Source organism: Cygnus atratus, chromosome 2 (assembly GCF_013377495.2).
Source record: "Cygnus atratus isolate AKBS03 ecotype Queensland, Australia chromosome 2, CAtr_DNAZoo_HiC_assembly, whole genome shotgun sequence".
In the NCBI taxonomy this organism is placed as follows: Eukaryota; Metazoa; Chordata; class Aves; order Anseriformes; family Anatidae; genus Cygnus; species Cygnus atratus.
The window spans coordinates 25,946,989-25,967,223 of NC_066363.1; the positions used below are offsets into that span (position 1 = coordinate 25,946,989).

At 40.8% G+C, this 20,235-nt stretch overlaps 2 protein-coding genes across 4 annotated transcripts in view; both read left to right on the forward strand.

Moving 5' to 3' along the window:
• COL1A2 (collagen type I alpha 2 chain) overlaps positions 1–5,156 on the forward strand; it is a 36,999-nt gene extending 31,843 nt beyond the window's left edge. For both annotated transcript variants that reach the window (XM_035545550.2, XM_035545549.2), the window contains 8 exons: positions 182–235; positions 580–687; positions 1,285–1,338; positions 1,465–1,572; positions 1,999–2,245; positions 2,670–2,860; positions 3,923–4,165; positions 4,729–5,156. In XM_035545550.2, coding sequence (XP_035401443.1) covers positions 182–235; positions 580–687; positions 1,285–1,338; positions 1,465–1,572; positions 1,999–2,245; positions 2,670–2,860; positions 3,923–4,165; positions 4,729–4,875 — 1,152 coding nt within the window. In that variant the 3' untranslated portion in view covers positions 4,876–5,156. The remainder of the gene's footprint in view (positions 1–181; positions 236–579; positions 688–1,284; positions 1,339–1,464; positions 1,573–1,998; positions 2,246–2,669; positions 2,861–3,922; positions 4,166–4,728) is intronic.
• A 13,013-nt stretch (positions 5,157–18,169) lies between these two features.
• The window catches only part of CASD1 (CAS1 domain containing 1), a 32,313-nt gene continuing 30,247 nt past the window's right edge, over positions 18,170–20,235 (forward strand). The window contains exon 1 of one of the 2 annotated variants that reach the window (XM_035545215.2): positions 18,170–18,493. In XM_035545215.2, coding sequence (XP_035401108.1) covers positions 18,361–18,493 — 133 coding nt within the window. In that variant the 5' untranslated portion in view covers positions 18,170–18,360. The remainder of the gene's footprint in view (positions 18,494–20,235) is intronic. The other variant, XM_035545216.2, reaches the window with a different exon arrangement.

Consider the following 20,235-nt stretch of genomic DNA (forward strand, 5'->3'; position numbering starts at 1 on the left):
TGAGATCTTGCATTTTTTGATTGATACAGGACTAACATTTGTCCATCATACGTGTATACATTATACATCAAAACCCTGCAATATGTGGATAATTACTTAATAGAAGTTCCATGCTTAACATATCTGCAGAAAACGATGTACAATATACAGCAGTGACATGCATTTTCTTTTCTTGTTTCAGGGTCCCGTTGGTCACGTCGGTCCTGCTGGTGCTTTTGGTCCAAGAGGTCTTGCTGTAAGTCTGATTTCTAAGTACATTACTACATGCTTGCAAGAAGAGAAAACATGCTTTATTATTAAGGGCTCACAACTGTGCTTAAGCCCAAAAAGTAGTGCTTAAAGAGCCGTAAATATTTATAGACCTAGAATCTCGATCAGCCTTCTCGCCCCTGGGACCAATCCTGAGGCTTTTGAAATTGACACTGACACTTTTCCTGGGAGTTTAAACAGGATGCATATAAGTAAATCAGGGGTAACCTATGCCGTAACGTAGAATGCTTGTTCTTAATTCTTGCTTTGAGAGTAATAACTACTTGAAGCCTTCTGTTTTGTTCCTCTGACATCTGTATCCCTTCCTAGGGCCCACAAGGTCCACGTGGTGAGAAGGGTGAACCTGGTGACAAGGGTCATAGAGGTCTGCCTGGCCTGAAGGGACACAACGGATTGCAGGGTCTTCCTGGTCTTGCTGTAAGTAAACGATTCTCAGTATTTTGACTTACTCCAGTCGGCAGCATCTGTCAAAGGCCATTAGATCCTCTTTAACATTCAATGCTCTCCACAAAAAATGTCAAGTTTTCATAATGCCATTGATAGTTGATCTTAGAACTGTGAATACTGTAAGCCATGAAGCTAAAGTGCATTTGACTACTCAGAATTAAAAAGCTCTGCTTTTGTTTTAGTATCATTTCCTTTTTTTCTCAGAAATTGCAAAGCTTTTGTATCACAGAGAAGCAGAATTCATTTGTAGATTGTCTTCCATTTAAATTCTGGTATCCACTTTAGGAATTCTGACTCTTACTTTTAAAGGCATCTGAGAAAATCTGAAGAAACAATGTAGATACCTTTTTATATAGGTTATCCCTGTAAATATGTCCTTACACCCTCTCTCCTCCCTCCCTAAAACAGGCATTTTATATCCCAGCTCCACTAATAAATGTCAGTAGCCCTAGATTTCCATTCTGTGAACCCAAATACATCTGCTGATTATAGTTCCCTCTTGAATCATGCTAATACAATGTGTGGCACTGCATTTTTTAATGACGGTGCATTTGTCTTTCCCAATAGGGCCAACATGGTGATCAAGGTCCTCCTGGTAACAACGGTCCTGCTGGCCCAAGGGTATGTAAATATAAGAGCATATGTAAATAATTCTCCCATTGTTTTATGCAATAAATTTTTACGCTCCCATTTACAAATCCCTTTTTTTAGTGATCTCTACTGTCATTAAACTGAGTTTCCTTTCAGGGTCCTCCCGGTCCTTCTGGTCCTCCTGGTAAAGACGGTCGCAATGGTCTTCCTGGACCTATTGGCCCTGCTGGTGCACGTGGCTCTCATGGTAGCCAAGGCCCTGCTGTGAGTATAACTTTTATTTTGTTGTTTTAACACACTTCAGTCACAGTTACAAGGAAATAACTTCAAAAGCTTAATAGTTTAGAGAGATGTGTTTTCATTTGGGGGGAAAAAAAAACTTCCAAATGCTGTTGTGAGTTATTCAACGTTTCCTGAATAGGGAACATCTCAACAGTTCCCTAATAAACCTGAAGTCCTTGCTCATTTCTTATGGCCAGCCAGTATGTGCACAAAGATGTGGTAGCCCTACACAGTGAATCTAGTGCTTTAGCTCATAGTAGTCACCACACAACGGGTCCATAAATCCTTCCTCAGATAAGAGCTGAGAGTTCTAGGACTTCAGTAGGGCAATGCATGTGTAGAAGCAGTCAGCTGAGAACCCTATTTATAAGAGAATGCTTCTTGTCTTTTGCTTTTGGAAAACTTTAGGGCCCCCCTGGTCCTCCTGGCCCCCCTGGTCCTCCTGGTCCCAATGGTGGTGGATATGAAGTTGGCTACGACGCAGAATACTACCGGGCTGATCAGCCTTCTCTCAGACCCAAGGATTACGAAGTTGATGCCACTCTGAAAACATTGAACAACCAAATTGAGACCCTGCTGACCCCAGAAGGCTCCAGAAAGAACCCAGCTCGCACCTGCCGTGACCTGAGACTTAGCCACCCAGAATGGAGCAGCGGTACGTTAGTGCCAGATAATGGCCCCTTCTGTCCCAGGGAGTACTTTCAGCTTATTGGCTTTCTTTGATGAAGGGTGTCCCTGGCCAACAGGTGAAAATACTAAATGACAGGTGAAGTTCTGTCTGCCTTCACTGAAAATACTTATCTATGAGGTCATTCTGACAAGTTCTTCATATCTGTTGTTGTGCAATTATTGCAATAATTTTTCAAAATACAAAAATATTTAAGCCTAGTTTTTGAATAAAATTTCCTATATATTGACAATCTAAAATACGTGTTTCTCCCAACTGACACCCTAATATTTTACTTAGTTGTGATATTCATCACCTCTCTTGAGTTCCTATAGTCAAACTGTGAAATATAAACTGAATGCAAATGTTAACCTCAATGGACTATTGTTCATATTTCTTTCCTCAATTACAGGTTTCTACTGGATTGATCCTAACCAAGGCTGCTCTGCAGATGCCATTAGAGCGTACTGTGACTTTGCCACTGGTGAGACTTGCATCCATGCTAACCCTGAGAATATTCCCACTAAGAACTGGTATGTCAACAAGAATCCCAAGGACAAGAAGCACGTATGGTTTGGTGAAACGATCAATGGTGGCAGTCAGGTAAGTGATATACTAGAGAATGATTGTTTCCAACAGTGCTGTCTGAAGAATTCCCCATCTACTGTCTCTCTGAGCAAAACTTGGCTTAAACTCTTAGACGAAAACAGGAAAAGGGGAAAAACTACCTTTTTACCTTTTCTCTCAAGGGAACTCGGTTCAATTTCTGAGTTGAATCACAATTCACTAAAATTATTTCTTAGTATTTTTCTAACTTTTCTTGGTGTCTGCAAATGATCAATTCAGTATAAGTGGCTATTTCTAAGGGAATCCTGGACTGGAATATGGTACATTGGTATAAAGACAGTCCAGAAACTGTCTGAAAAAATAAGGAAAAACATCTTTGCTTATCCTTTTAATTGGGATTTATTTTTGATATATTGCACTGTCCCTAGATATTTTTATGACACATAATAGATCCTAAGTGTATGCTACAGTAACACTCAGAATTGCTGGTCTAAGTAAAACCAAGAAATACATCTACCTGCATGTTAGACAACAGCTGTTGAAAATCTCTTATGTACAATTAAGGAGATCTAACTACGTAACTCTTAAATGAAATTGAATTAGTCTGATGAAATCAGTGTCCCAAGTTCTTTAGTATAAGAACATAAAATTCATCACTGGGTCAGAACAAGGGTAGTCTAGAGTCCAGTTTCTCTCACTGGCTAAAAGCAAATGCTGTAAAAGAATATAAGAAGGAAACAAACATCCATAACATCCACAGACACTGTTTTATTAAACTAAAAAAAATCAGGGTTTCCTTGATCCCGGAATTGTTTGTGTATTTATGGAAACAATAGATTTCTAATCCTCAAATGTCTGATCTCATCTTTAAATCCACATGAACTGCCAACAGCAGTATTTTGGAACAGAGCTCTACAGCATAACTGCATCCACTCGTGCCTGGTTTTCAGCCTATTTCCTGGTAGTTTCATTTGGTGTTCTCTAGCTCTGCAGTTGCAGTAGGCAGACTTCTGTGATTTTTATGTTCCTAGAACAAACACTCGAACACCCACCTTTACCCAGCAATACAATTGACTGTTTTCCTTTCTGTTTTTTCAGTTTGAATACAACGATGAAGGCGTGACTTCAAAGGATATGGCCACCCAGCTTGCCTTCATGCGTCTGCTGGCCAACCATGCCTCCCAGAACATCACCTACCACTGCAAGAACAGCATTGCCTACATGGACGAGGAGACTGGAAATCTTAAAAAGGCTGTCATACTGCAGGGCTCCAATGATGTTGAACTACGAGCTGAAGGCAACAGCAGATTCACTTTCAGCGTTCTTGAGGATGGCTGCTCTGTAAGTAACACGGAGCATGTGCACCATGATTGCGATAATGACAGAGTTGTGCTTTCATTCAGGACTAGATTATCCGTGAGATCAGCAAAATTTTACCCACTGAAGATAAGTAGCCTGTAGAACTAACTATGCTGATCTTTAACAAGTGGCAAGGACTGGGGTACAAACAAATCCTACCTGTACTGTGCAGCGTGGCATGAAAGAAAAGGCTTTTAAGAGGGACCAGACCCAAAAATCCTGTGTAAACTGAAGACTCTTTAGAAAGTAGTTCACAAGCTGCAGGAGGGGCAGGATTAAGTCTTCAGTATCTCAGGCAAGGCTCTCTGAGGATTTAGCATCAGTGTGAACAATATGGTAATGTAGAGCATCACACACTACTTCAGAAGATTAAAGTAAATGTTTCCTCTTTATCAGAGATATGAATGGTTTGATATGGGTATCTTACTTGCAAACAATGGCAGCAAAATTAACATGAACTTCTTTCAGAAATTATCGAATCAGGTAGAACTGTTCTCAGTACTATGAACAATGCAATAACAACTCTAATGAATCTTCTCTTGCAGAAAAAGAACAATCAATGGGGCAAAACGATCATTGAATACAGAACAAATAAGCCATCTCGCTTGCCCATCCTCGACATTGCACCTTTGGATATTGGCGGCGCTGACCAAGAATTCGGTTTGGACATTGGCCCAGTCTGTTTCAAATAAATGAACTAAAATTAACTTAAAGCCCCCCCCCCCAAATTATTCTCTTTGTCATTTCTCTTTATAATGAAAGCTGACTCCTTCCATTCCTTCTGTTCATCTACTTGCTTAAACTCTGGGCGAAAGAGAAGGAGAAGAATTGATTGGAGCATTGTGCAATGAAATTTAATACAGCCCCAAAAGGACTTGGAAGTCTTTCAAGATTTTAACACCTTGCTTTGGGAAATGTCAACCTTTGTAAAGAAAAAAAAAATAAAATAAAAAAATCATGAAAGTTTGCACCACTTGTGGCCTTTGAATATCTTCCACAGAGGAAGTTTAAAACCATGACTTCCAAAGGTTTAAACTACCTCATACACTAAACTAAGTGTAATCCACATCCTTTGTAGGCACTTCTCCATATCATATGAGTTACTTTCAGTTCCACTCAGAAGACAGTGGTGCTAATTTCATTATTACAGAGTATCTTTCCAATACTTGAACTTCGATGGTGCTAACAACATTTAAAATATTTCTTCTGTTTCTTTGAAGTCTGTCTCAAAGCTTAGAATGTCCTGTCTCACCCCCAGCTTAAGCATGTGGATCATTTGTCCTCATCTTTGTCCTCTTCCTCCAAAATCAGGTGTGCCTGCTTTCAAATCTCATTTTCATCTTCTACAATGGGTAAAAAAGAATCATCACTTCTCAAAAAAAAGAAAATGTATTTTGTATATGTGAGATGTTTAAATAAATTGTGAAAAAAAAATGAAATAAAGCATGTCCAGTGTTCCAAAAGAAACTATTGAATGAGTAAAGTTACTTGCTTAGATGCATCAGCAGATATTTATAGCTAGAATTTAAAGTACATTTCCATTACTGTAAGTATCTTTCTTAGCCTATTGCTGTAAAACATTTGCTTGGAGCATTTAAAAACTGCTTGCAGCTGTATTCAGGGTGTGGTTGTCTACTTGACTCTTCATTTCAACATCACCTTTTGAAAAGTCCACAAGAAAATTAAAAACGTCATGCATCATTGTACAAGAACTTCAAAACCAGAAGTAATTCTTTTTTTTTTTTCCAAATTCCAAGCAAGATTAATGTCTAAAAGAAGGATCATTCTCTTGTTTAAGGGTAGCAGGAAAATGAAGATTCTGTCTTGCTGAAAGCTGTTTGTTGTTGAGAGAGTTGTGCTGGCTGACATTCAGCAGGACTGTATGTTTTTGAAATGATATGCAGAAGTCAGAGCAAGGCATCTCTAAATTCAGTCATCTTGTCAGGAAGATCAGGCTTTGTTAGGCCCTTTTAGTTCATACAGTTGTGTACAAGATTCAAATTCATCCACTGTTAACTTTAAAATCACAAGAAACACACTAAAATCCAAAGACTGTTCTTTGCTGAGAGCTTGTAAGATACTGGTATCACACAGTGCTTTTCTGAAAGCCCTAAATAAATTGTAGTTTAGGCAGCTGTGGGTTTGGAATCAGAGAGAACTTGAGAGGTGCTGGAGAGAAACCACAAAAGGCAAGGAGGACAACAGCAAGAGCAGGTAAGGGGGGGAGAGGCGAGGCAGGCTTAATCAGCAGGATCCTCTAAAGGGAAACCTGAAGAAAATATCCAGAAGAAGGTCCTTGTAAGCCTGAAGACAGCCCCTGAAGGTTAGTGGCTGAGAATCCAAAGGCAGCTCCAAAGGGTGCAAGGAGGAATAAGCACAAAAAACTGTTTCTAAAGGAAGCTTAGTCAGTTGTGTGCAAGAATGAAAAGGAAAAAAAATGCAAAAATTAAAACCTGGCCGTAGGTGCAGCTGCTGTGTGCCTACAGCTATGTGCCAAATTAATACAAGAATTGCCATAATAAAATACAGCCCCTTTTTCTCTTAAGTGAATAAAACATAGTTTCATGTAAATACCTACTATTATTCATGGGACCGTGATGATTATTCAAGCGTTAGCATTTCAATCATTGTCTTGGTATTTAAAAATCTTTGTTGTTGCTGTTGTAAAGAAAAGAAAATTAAATTATTAAAATGTTAAGAGTTTGTTTTCTCACCTGGATTATCTAGAAGCCAGGAATTTTCTACAAGGACTGAAAAGATGCTTCCCTGAGTCCATGTAATTCACTAGGAAGTATGCAAGGGTTATTGCTAGGACTGGGACGCTGCCTGTACTTTGGGGTGGGGGGGAGAGAAAAAAAAAAAAAAAAGAGATTTTGAAAGGAAACTCCAAAGGGAAAATGCTCTCTCTTCTGGCATCTTCTGATTTCTCCTGTTCTCTCTCTCATCTTTTCCACGGCGCTTCCTGACGGCCTCCTGGTAACATCCAAGCTCTTGTGTTGTTGTACCTTTGCTAACAAAGTGGGTTCATCTGGAAATCAAACTGGAAGAAAAAACATAGCACCCACCTCACAACCTGTGTTAGCACCCAGAAGATACTCAGTTTGGCCCGTGGGTTTTGAGCTCGTTAGAAACTACCACACAATCAAGTCTTTTGCTTATGCTATGTACAATGTTGAAGGCATTTCCTCTCCAAGGACCGTAGCTGAAAATACGTGAGTTGAACTACAGGTGGCGCAGGGGATCTTCATTCTGCCTCATTTCAGGAACATTAAATGATGAATACACTTTTGATAAAGTTCAGTCAGTTGTCTTTGGGGGCGGTCTGTCTCTCTACAGGGAATATCTCTGGACAATTTAATTATAAGCAGGTACGCATCAGCAGTGACACAACTAGACCATTAGCATAAAGTGGCTAAAACAATAGGGTTAAAACAGATTAAAACTGACATTCAGAACAACACAGAAACCTGCAAGCAAAGAAAAATTAGTGCAGTAACCAAGCAAAAGATTACATTTGCAGCAACCCCTGGCTGTACTGCACAGGAACAGAATTGCTGGAGAATCTGGGTAAGGAGACCATGGAGCTACCGACATACCCAGTGCTCGGCTGTGATACGCCTGTAAATGCCGGTACTGATGCTGTCAGACCAATTTTCCTCCCTGCAACACTGTGGGACTGGTCACACATTTGTGTGTCCCTCCTTTCCTTGCTCCTCCTGAGTGCAGCTCTCAGGGCCCACCACCGGGCTGGCATTTATTGCTGCCATCCCTGCAGGCTCCGCTGGCAGCAAGCCGGGCTCTCTGCAGCACGTGCTTTTGCATGAACGTGGCATAAGCAGGTGAAAACCAGAGGTGGTGAGAACATCTGAAATTCAACCAACGCAGAGAGAAAAACTTCAAAACCTTGGAAAGCGGTTGTGGAAGGGAAAGTTTTAAGTGACCCGGCTGCTTCACTGGGAGGAAAATCATGAGCCACTGACTTACCTTAAAGCAGTTTAAAATATGAATACTGTGCTGAAGACTGCAAATAGTCATATTTCTTTTAACACAAGTAAGAGACAAAGTAACAGTCCTGTTAACAGATCTCCATTTCCTCCACACAGCTTTACGTTGCCACTTGTGACGTGGTTAGCCTTGCTGCAGTGCTTAGTGGTTTGCGACAGGGTCTCCTAGAAGCTGTTTTTCTAACAGCCACCTGATCTCATGTTTTACAGTACCAGAATCACACAGACGGATTTCAAACAATGAGATAATGGCAAGTTCAAATAAAGCAATTCTCAGACATACTATCAGAACTAATCTATAATTCATCTCCCTTTACACAAGCTTCATTATCAGCACATTAAAAAAGCATTAATTTTCTGTATTGCTCCCGTATAAATCTCAGACGCAATCCAAATGCAATCTGCGGTGCATAAGCAAAGACCTTCCAAAGAAATGACTGTATTTCTGCGTTCCTAGGCTGGAATAAATTAGTCCTTTCCTGGAAAATAGGTGGTTGAATGCGGGTAGTACATGAGCAAAATTCCCTAAACATGATTCCAGGTTTAAGCATATCCTCCAACTGATCAGGAAGCAACGGCTCTCGTTAACCCAAAGTTAAGTACCCAAACAAATACAACAGACGAATGCCCTTTTGAAAACAAGCATTTGAAATATATATAATTCAATATAATAATTATTTCAATGTCAGCACCATTTAGAAACACATATATATTTCGTTTTCTCTTACTACAGAAATCGTTTCTTTGTGTGAAATTAAACAAGTTTTCCTAAATGTCAATTTTAAGACCCTTAGTAAACAACAGCAAGTGATCCTTTACCATTTCCACGAGGGCAGTGCACCACCTATTGGCTTAGACGGTAATCACAGACCTTTGAAGAGCATTTTCGTTGTTTGTACCTGAATTCAGTGAGCGATCTTTCACTGCCACAGTTACTGTTGAAATCTTCTGAGCCCTGCGTAACCAAGAACGTCCCAAGGGCTATTTCTGAAAAATATCAGTGCCACAACTCTTTCTGAAAATCAACTGGCTTATCAGAAGTACACCCATCTGAACCAGGAAAGCTCCCGGCAGCAAACTGCAGTCTCACTCAGGGTAGAAAGGAATCCAGATGAGAATAATTTCGTCTTTTAGTTGTCGATTTCTATGAATCCAAAATAGGAGAAGCAAATTCATCTGATTGATAGTTTCCTGATGAATTAAATGCTTGTTTAGATACTTTCTGTAACTCACCTCTCAGTTTCCTGCACCCATCTCTGCAAATATACTGCAGACTCTGCCATTTCAGGTATGCAGTATATTCAGTAGCGATCTGGAACAGGTAAGAGCAACAAGAATTTAAGAGGACTTACAGAGGAAGTGCAGAACTGGGCTCCTTCTGTTTGTCCAGACCCCCAATACGTCTGTGAGGTTCGTAAGGACACAGGGAAGGGAAAGGAACGAAACCCAAGATGGAACCTCATAGGCAGCTCTTTCTTCTTCTCTGTCTTCCTGGCAAGTTGTTAGATGCTTACCCAACTCCCGTGGTCAGGGCCCTGGTCTTTGAGTGTACCATATGTTTTCAAAAGAGAAAATCAATTGGAGAAAGGGGGATTTTCTTTTCCATTTTGAAGCTGTTTTGTGCTCTTCTGCAGCTTTGAGGACATAGAGCAAACTTCCGAAAAACAGGAGGCATTTTTAAGACTTGTGCCTTGCTTGTAGAGTAGAAGCACTCTGTCAAAGGCAACAGACCAGACCACAGACCTCCGCTGGTTTTATTACCTGCTCTGTTGCACCCAGGTCAAGGCCGGGATTTTTTCTTAGCTATTGGTTCACCTCTCTACCAGCTAAACATCTGCTTCTGAGCTGACAGTATTCTAAGCTTTTTGCCTTCAGCTTTGAAAACAGTTTTTAGATCCTTCTCTTCCGACATTATAGAAAGGAAGACATCTCAGAAAGATTAAATTCTTGCACATATCATGAAAATACACAGATGAGCAGAGGAGAGAGAGACATATCAGTTTTCTCTGTGAGAAAGGGCTGACAATTATGAAATGGAAAAGGGAGAGAGTGGATTCAACGCATAAGAATTTGTTCTGTTCTTAGGCCTTAGGGAAGGGGAGAGTCTGTTAGTGAAGCATCTCAATACAAGTGGTTTTAAAGCATAAACAAGGACATTGAACGAAAGAATTAGATCCATCTGCCTCTCATTAGAGCAATTTTTAAAGTCTGTCCTGCCCAGGACATTCAAAGCTGGAAGCAAACAATTACAGCTGCCCTACAGAGTCCAACTCACTAGGCTTTCACACACATCTTACTGGAATGGCACGGCTACGTGGCTGCCTGTTAACTCCTAAATGAAAGAAATCTTTGCTAAGCCTGAGGTGCATAGGAGCCTGTGCTGATATTTAGTGTGTGTGCTTCCATTTTAACATCACAAAACTACTTAGACTCGTGGGAGCTCACAGCAACCCAACAGAGAACCATATAGACAAATAGATATGGCAGAACAGTGTGAACCCTAAGGACTGCTCTGCAGTATTCTGCTTAAATTACATTATTTCTACGCAATTTCGTCTTTAAATAATGACTCATGGAAATATTCTAGTCTGTTCATCTATTGCTGATACTTGAGAAATCTAGTGTTTTAATGAGCCCAAGGTTAATACAGAAATTTTTTTCCAGTGTTAGAATTATCATCCTAATACTTAAAAAACCTTCCTAAAATAAAAATATCTTCCTTAAAACACTGAATCCAAGAACAAGATACCCTGCACTAAGTCCTAGTAAACTATAGACTGTTTCAAGCTACTGAAACTAACTTCACAATACAATATTTCATTGTAGTGGATTATTTCATATAATATCTCGGTCATTTCACGTTTAAATGCAAAAGCTACTCAAAAGCACACTGCAAATTCTAACGAGAAATTAAATTGCAAAAGAAATAAGATCATTCTTAGTGGAGAAATAAGACTGGCTGGCAGATTATCCCTGTTAGTAGTGGGAAAAGAGCCCTGCTCCAAAGGCCTGATCTTTCACTACCAAAATCAGTTGATATTGTGTATATTTTCCTACCTGACCTCAGGCAAACATGCCCAGTTCCACCAAATTTCACTCATTTAAAGAAACTGGGGGAAGTAGCCATAACTCTAAAGATCCAGAGTTACATTATGTTCAGTGAGAAATGCCTTTCTGGAGATAGCTTTTTTTTAACTGATTTCTTCCATTTCTAATACAGCTACAATATCAAGTGAATACACATTAATTTTTCAGAAAAAGCAGACCTGACAAGATACAGAATAATTTCCAAAAAGTGTATTTTTTCATTGGTGTCCATAGCAGTCAATTACAATTTTTTATCTACAGTAAAGCTTTGAGTTTTCCATTTCAGCTTTTGTCCCATAAAATAGTCAGACCTTCTCATTTGTACATTTCTTATAAATGATAAATTCCATAGCTCATTCATGAAATATGTGCCAGTTTGACAGTCACCCAGCTCCACTGCCTGAAATATTGCCAGATAACAAGCACAGAGGGCAGACTGTTGAATGAGGACAGCTTAAAAGTTGCTCTGTGGACCGGAGATATTCTCCACGGCCAGCCAAAGGAACGCTGTGCAGCCTCTCTCCAGCAATATTTAATAACCTGGTCAAGTATTTGCCAAGCAACATAGGTATATTTAATATTTTGGTTTCTGTTTAGGTGAGGTTCTGAAACTCTGAACTTCACAAAAGTAGAGGCAATTATACATGACACAGACACAGACACAGACACAGACACAGATTTCTAGGTTGGAAGAGACCTCAAGATCATTTCGTGAGTGAAACCTCTTGGCTAGCTCTGGGGTCTGAACTTTCTTCCAAATTCTCAAAGGCAGTAGATGTTACTTCATTTATCATCAATACTTAGATTGTCCTTAATTTTCTTTAACCAAACATCTTTTATAACATTGAAGTTTGCCTCGGTCCATTCTCAAGGACCACAGTATTTATTTTCCTTGGCTATCCTGGTGTCTCAGGCATTATTGCAAGCAGTAGCATTTACTGTGCTTCTTGTTTTCTTTTCTAAAAGAAAAGCTTTGCTTTCTTGTTCCACCTTTTCACCCACCTTCAGATCTCAAAATGTCATTCCTTCCTTACACCACTTTTGTGCTTGTGAGCATAGCTTTGCCAGGAAATCCAGCCATCCTCATTACCTGAGCCTCTTCATGATGTTCCTTCGATCATTTTCTAGGTTTTGTCTGTTTTCTTGTCAGTCATACTCTTTTCTTTGGTATGTTTTGCCCTATATTGATTGCTGACCCCATTACAGCCTCCAGGCTTTTAAAACTGAAGTGATTCTTCAAAAAATAAGGGAGTTAGGAGAACTGCTTTACAGAGATGCTATACCTTCAACCAGCATTTATATCAACTGCAGGCTGATATCGCTCTTCCCGTTTGTTTTTCCTCAGCTTGTGCTGTTTCCTCAAGTTCTTTCCTTCATGCAATCTTTTATTATATGATTATTATATTTTATTATATTATTTTATTTCATTTGCTATATTTCCTAATTAATACATTCTGTAATGTTCTTCCTAGAATTCTCTTGCCTCTCAGCTTCATGTCAGGTTAATCGATAGATGAAAATCTCCTCTTGCTCACACAGGTACCTAGCCTTTTCCCAGAGTTCAGCTATCTAACAACCGTGACAACAGAAACGGACATGTTACGGCTGCGCACCAGGCATAAGCTGCCCGAGACAGTGATGTAGGACTTTTTGAACTCAAGGCTAAGTATTTTTTAATGGACCAGTATCAAACAGACTACTAATGCACTGTACAGAATGTTAATGATGATTAGTGTTAATTATTTTTATTAGAGATTACACTGATAGAGCTGGAAATGATACTCTCTCTCTCTGTTTTAAAGAGAATGTGGTGATTACAGGATGACATCTGTACTGCTAGCAGCCAGAAGAAAATGTTCTAATGGTCCCCAAACATGACACAGCTTGGACAGTAGCTGCGTAGGCTTCCAAAGACTGCCCCATAATTATACAAAATTCTGAATTTTAAAGAGACACATCTGGGAGCACAAGGGGAAACCAGGAAGAACAACAATGTGAAAATGAAACATTGATGAAAAAAGAACAATTCAGCTTGACAATGAGCTAAGTGACTGCCATTTTCTCTGAAATAAGACTCAAGAAAAGAGAAGGAGAAAATAGAAGAGTAAAATAGTACCTCCTACCAAGAAACTCATATAAATTGAAAATTCTGAACCCATTATAGTGATGAATACAAGGCTTTGAGGATAAGAATCTACGCAGCTGAAATTAAAATTGATTTGCATGCAGAGTTCCCATCTGATCTCAAGCCTGCATAGCTTGGTGATGACCACATGCCATGCTGCAGAAAGGTGCATCCTCTTGACTGTCCTTAATGGAAGAGGAGAAATGACTCAAAGATTTGAAATTCGCCTATTTCCATTCCCTGTCTCCATCCCTCCGGTCTACTTCTATTTCAGATCCACTGAAACCTGAAATGAAACATAACTAATCCTCATGTTATAGACTTGCAGATGCATTTATCTCTTAGTGATAAAGCTAAATACATCCTTTGCGCATGTGATTTCAAAACTACTTGACTTAGTATCAGCTTCCATGTAGTGCAGACTATTGAGGAACTTTATGAGTTTTATAAAACTAGAAATCTATAAAAGCAGTAATTTGTGATAGAATTCCAAGATCTTATGAGGCTGGTGGTGTATCAGTTTCAGCATTTGGTTGAGACAGTACTCGGGGTATGCTGCCTGATTGAACAAGTCTTGTTATTCTTTGTACTCCCTTTTCATCAATGTAACCAAATATTTGCAATAGATGGCTACCATGCATTCACATGCCACATGGAAGCTGGGTGCTTATGGAAGGATTGATTGCTGTTACAAGGTTGAAAACTCAGTAATTAATATGTTTGATGTTGTCATTCAGCAAGCACACAAAAGCTGCTGAAGGAAAAGTTGCACTTCTGAAAGTATTACTCTTCCCAGAAATCTGTTGGAGATACAGCTTTGTTTCTGGACTTACAACAAGAGCAGAGCAAACTGACAGTGATGCACAAATTAAATTAAAATCTGATATAGTTTGGAGCATGGCTGATCCTACCGATTGATTATTCAACACTTAATCTATAAGGTAACATACGAGATCTTCCAGTTACTATGTAGCAAGTGGTGCATTCCTAGAATGATACATGATACTTACATCTAAAGGTGTGTTATAATTCTTCTTCCTTGTCTATATTACTTGCTATAAAAAATTGTGCAAATTAACTCCACTCCTATAAACAGGTAAAAACTCTGAAGCAAAAATATCATATGGGAGAACATTTAAATACCACCTCTCAATAATATATAGCCACTTTATCTATTTTTACATGCCTCAGATCCTTGGGATTGCCCTGTGACTGACTGAGGACAGCAGCTCTCTCTAGAAGCCACACTTGGCTGTAATGCTGAAAACAGGAGAATCAAAAGAACGAGATCTTCTGGGAGCTAAGCTCATCAGCAAACTCATCTGCGCATGCCCGTTTCAACCTGCAGCATGGAGTTCTTCTTCCATTAGCACTGAGCCTGCCAAGCAAAACAGGAAGCAGTAAAGTAAGAATTATCTCACCTAGATTACAACTGTGTAAATGACATCTGTTCAGTGTAAACTAATTATCTAAATTCAACAGAGAGGAGTCATTCCTAATAGTAAGTCATCGACCATATTCTAATCTACAAGTAACTGGTGACTTTCTTCCACCACTCCTACAGCGGGATTTCAGATAATGAGTTTAAAACTGATTGATTCTTTCTAAGTGGCTGGAGCTAGGTGAGATGAACTTCATCTCTCCTGATTGTTTTATTATATTGACAGATAGGGGAAATAGCGCTGTGGTAAACCACAGTAACATTTTTAGCTTCTGTCATTAGTGACCACACATAACACCGCAGCCTCTTATTAAAATAACAAATTCAGTTAAGCCAAGGCTTCTACATCTGTAGAAAACAGAAATATGAAATCTCTCCTGTGGCTGTTCACTCTCCATATTCACAGTCATTACCCAATCTACGGAGCAGTGTCACACCTCCTCTGGCTCTCAAATGAATTGCTGCTCAGTTTCTGAGTCTTTTCTCCATGACTGCTCCAGGTCTTACCCTCCCAGTGACGACACTGGATGCTTTCACCAGAACAAGCAGGAAGCCTGCGCTAAGCATCTGAAAAACAAAAGATGAGGTTTGACTAAGAAGACCTAGCATACTTCTGGTTTACTTCCAGCATACTAAATTTATCAGCAGACAGGAAAATAAAGTAGGTGTATAATGGAAATTATAAAGCTTCTTCTAGATAATTCATGTCTGGAGTCTGTTTCATGGGGTAGTTAGCAACCCCTAATTAGCCTCTTGAATCACGCCTTTTATATACAGTGGGTTTGGTGTGAATTATATGCAATGATTCCAAATCCAATTAGCTTGTGAGAAGCAAGGGAGGTACCTGTAAGAAGAAAAACTGCAGTCACGCAAACCACTTTGAAGTCATGGCACTTTAGCCAAGAGCTTCTGACTGAAATGAAGGAGATTACTCTTGTCAAACAACATCTACAAAGGAACAATGAAGCAAAAGCAGATGTTTTGCTTAAATGCACTTCAATAGTTAATATAAACAGGTGGATAGACTTAATGAAGATATTTAACCTTCAATAGTCTCAGTATTCATTGGTACAGTCTTAAAATAATGGAGACGTAATCTACAAGCAGGGTTTTGGGGCATCAATGAAGAAAGTGTTAGTATTTTAGAGCAGGTGAGGACTGCCATTTTACATTCAGGGGCCAGTGGCCAATCGGAAACAGCCCTCAAAAGGCCGTGGGACAGAGTTTCTATTCCTGTCTGCTGTGATCTTCTGAGACATCTATAAACAAAAGCATGTTTATTTTGTTACCTTTCTAATTTCTGCTGTTCTTTCATAAGAAGCTAATTGAATTGCAGATCGGTGAAATTCTCCAGAGAGACAATCGTGCAGTAAGAGATGAATTCTTTTTTAATTTGGGGAGAAAAAATTAAATCTCCCTGTTCAGGCATTGCAGCGACCCTAAATGAAAAGATGAGCTAGCGCTCTGGGAGCTCCAGTTGAACTCTGTGCTTTCTGCATCTACGTTGCTTTTAGCAGTGGGGCTGACTGAAGTGCATGTTGAGAAGCTGCACTCACCGTAACAAGAGCACCATGCAGATTTACAATAGAGCCAGGAAACTTAACACAGTTATACCAAAAAAAGACAAAGGCTGAAGTACCTATGGTTTGGTTGGATGAAAGGTCTATTTGAACATGAAAAATATTACGAAAATAAATGAAGAAGAATATCTGTGGTCCTAGATGACAGCAGGGAATGATGCACATCGTAAGACTGTTAAGAATCATTGGGTAACGATGCAAAAAGTTACAGACGCTGTTAAAAAGATTAAGTTGCTTATTGAAGTCTACAATGCTTGCATCTGCCACTTAAATGTATGTGAAACAATGAGAACAAGGAAAGCTAAAACTAAGAATAATATTTTAAGAAATAATAAGGTTTACTCACAGTAAGAAAGCTTTGAAAACGTGGCTTTTTGAATGTTGCATGACCAAAAAAATAATACACAAATTGGAATTTTTCATTTGTGGAGTAAAAGGACCCATACCATCACCAGCTTGATAGTATCTGTCCACTTGGGAGTTTACCTGGTACCTTTTTTTTCCTCTCTCCCTGAGAGAATAAATCTGAGCATTCTAAAATAGTAATGCGTATATAATATTTTAAAATATGGCTCAGAAACTAAATGAAGTAACAGACTGAGTTGAATAGAAAAAAATATAAATTACATGCTGGCAGATAGTACTGGGTGGGTGGAAATGGCATATACATTGAGTATATACTAACAGTGCCCACTCAAAGAATAGTTAGAACTCAAGTCTTGTATGTGCATTAAATTATGTTCGCATGATGCTTGAAGTTCTTCTGTTTTTCAGGTAAGACTTGAAAATAAAACTTTGCTTGCAGTGTGTAGACTTCCTGGTTTTAATTGTTTAATTTCATGTTTTTGTTTTGTTTTGTTTTGTTCTCCGTATATCATTAATTCTGCTTTCTTTTCCAATTTTTTCATGTATTACCAATTATGAATTATGAAGCTGCAAAATTTCCAGAATAGCATTTGGAGGATGACAGGAAAATGGAAGGATGGTGAAATGAAAACCGTACTTGTCGCCGTTCAAAATCCCAGTATTTCATCATCAATATTTACATGCTCAGTCAAAACAAACAGAACAAAAACAAACTAATAATAATAATAAACAAACATTTCCAGTAACTTTTTTTTAGCCAGTGCTAATGGCAAGGGTTCTGAGATGAGACAGTAACTGTCAAAACCAGCTGAGTGCGGTACTTCATCATGAACCTGAGGCCCGATGACTGCTCCATGTTTATTCCCAGCATTTTTGCAGACATGTACTGAATGCTTTCCCGAGTTTCTATTTCTGTTCCTCCTAACTTAGGTCACTCCGTGCTGTGTAACCGCAGCTTCTGTGGCTGCAGGTTGCACAGGAGGCCTCACCGCAGCCCTGTTTCAGGACTTGACCTGCTCCCTGGCATCTTTTTCCAGGTATGACTGAGGTAGCTCACTGTGGAGGCACACGGGTGTGTAAGATTTCAGCATTCCCCTCACAACACACTCCTCTCTCCCTCGTGAAACTGGTAGATCTGAACCGCGTCAGCTTCCCTGCGCAGCGTTATCTGCGGATAACCGAACGTCCTGACACAAGCTAAGAGAGGAGAGGCGGGCAACTACAAAAAATAAAATTAAATTAAATAAATCGTCGGGTAGCCACACACCGCGGCACGGCTCAGAGCCCCGCTGCGGGCTGAGGCAGCCCCGGCGCCGCGGGGCGGGGAGCCGGGAACCGGGGCCGCCCGCTGGACGAGGAGGGGAAGCGGCGACACCGGGAGGAGGAGGAGGAGGAGGAGGAGAGCGGCAGCTCCGCCCCGGCGGCGGCGGGGAGTCGGGCTCCTCTCCGCCGTGCCGGTGAGGACGGTGGCAGCCGGCGGCGGGGGCTGCCTCGGCCGCCCGCGGGGCCCCAGTGCTGCCCCGTCGCGCCCGCCCGCCCGCTCGGCCGCGCACTGTTGTCATGGAGGAGCCAAGATGGCGGCCCTGGCCTACACCCTGGGCAAGCGGGAGATCAACTACTACTTCAGCGTGAGGAGCGCCAAGGCGCTGGCGCTGGGCGCCGTCCTGCTCCTCACCGCCTGCCACGCCGCCTCCCGCCGGTACCGAGGTGAGGGGGCGGCCGCGGGGACCGCCGGGGACCGGTGGGGAGCGGTGGCCATGCGGGCAGGGGGCCGGGGCAGGGACGGGTCCCGTCCCGGAGCGGGGGAGCACCGGGCGGCCCCCCCGGGCTTGCCGCAGGCTGGGCCAGCACCTCAGGGTCGGGCATGGGACCCGTGGGGATGCGAGGGTTGTGCTCCGAAATGCTGGGGCCTTGTCTGTGTGTGTGTGTGTGTGTGTGTGTTTGTGGCGGCTGAGCTGGTGGAGGTGAAGTTGCAGGGGACAGAGCAGCTTCGTCCATGCTGTGTTCCCCTATATGAAGATTAATAGCCTTTACCTAGCAGTTACGGCCATTAAAATGTTAAATGGTGTAAGGTTCTGTATACCTCTTTTTGGTGAAGGTGGCAATGCCTTTTGGGTTTTACGTGTCGTTAGGGGTCGTGGAGAAGCGGTGAGTGGGACGAGGTGGGTAGGGAGGTGCTGGGTTTCTGCGCTTTGGGTGGTGGTGGTGCCACAGCTGACAACTTGGTGAGCTCTGCAAATAACATGAGAGCTGTCGCCGGACATCCTTTCCTGGTTCTGAAGAAATGGAGCATGTTTCGCTGCTTAAATCAAAAAGTTTATCTGAAGACAGCTGGCTACGGTTCTGTTGCAGGACAACTGGTGTCATTGTATCGTAACGCTCCTGACCCCTGTTCAAGGAAGACAAGGCTGAAACAGCTCATTGTGGAAATAGGGAAGGCGGCTAGGGAGCCTTTATGGATACAGCTCTCAAGATTCACCCTCCAGCTCACGTCAGTAAAGCTAATAAACTGAAGAGCGCTAAGTTGCGAGACATTGAAGTATGTACTGACAGCTAAAGGAGCTCAGATGTGATAAAACTAAGCTTGCTTGTTGTGCTCTGTTCCCTGTGGCTTAAGTCAGTCTCAAAAGTAGATGGAAGGAGGGTGCAAAACATGATTTTTTTTTTTTTTTTTTTAAAGGGGGAATTCTAGAGTGACCTAAGAAAACGAGGACTTCCATATTAAGCAAATTAACAGGAAGGCACACTACGCATAAATGTAATACATGATGGGAGACCTAATAAGGCTGTTGAGTCACAAATTGAAAAAAGATAGCGGTCTACAGGCCTTTATATAAGTTGATACAGTCGGTATGGATTTTCACAAAGATTTCAGGAAGTTCATTCACCTAGAGCTTTTAGTTTCTTTAAGCTATTATAGGGTGAGAGGTTTTCTCATTGACTAATAACTGTTTAAGAAAGAAACAACAGAGAATACAGAGCTATCCAGTTTGGTCTCTTTGAGCAGATAGCATTCAAAGCACATAAATGGTTTAGAAAAGGAGGGTTGGGCATTTATAGCAGATACAAAAGTTTTTGGGGTAGGTAGAAGCGGAGGTGGTTGAGAGAGAATTTTTGAACCCTTCAGTGATCTTGAACATCTGACGTTCAGCAAATTCATGAAAAAACAGAAGATTTTGATGTGATACCGTGTAGCTAAAGCTAACCTGTGTCTTGCTTATTGTCTGTGGTGCTGGTCACCACCTTTTAGTAAAGGTATAATAGAAATTGAAAACATACACAAAAAAGCCATGCAAATGATCAGGAGAATGAAATGGCAGTAATGAAACATTAAAGTTTTGTAGCCTGGATGGAAAATGAGTAAGCTGATAATGGTTTCTAATATTCTGAATTATATGGGGAAGGTAAATTAATTGTGCTTTGTTTCATAACACGAAAAGAACCAAGTG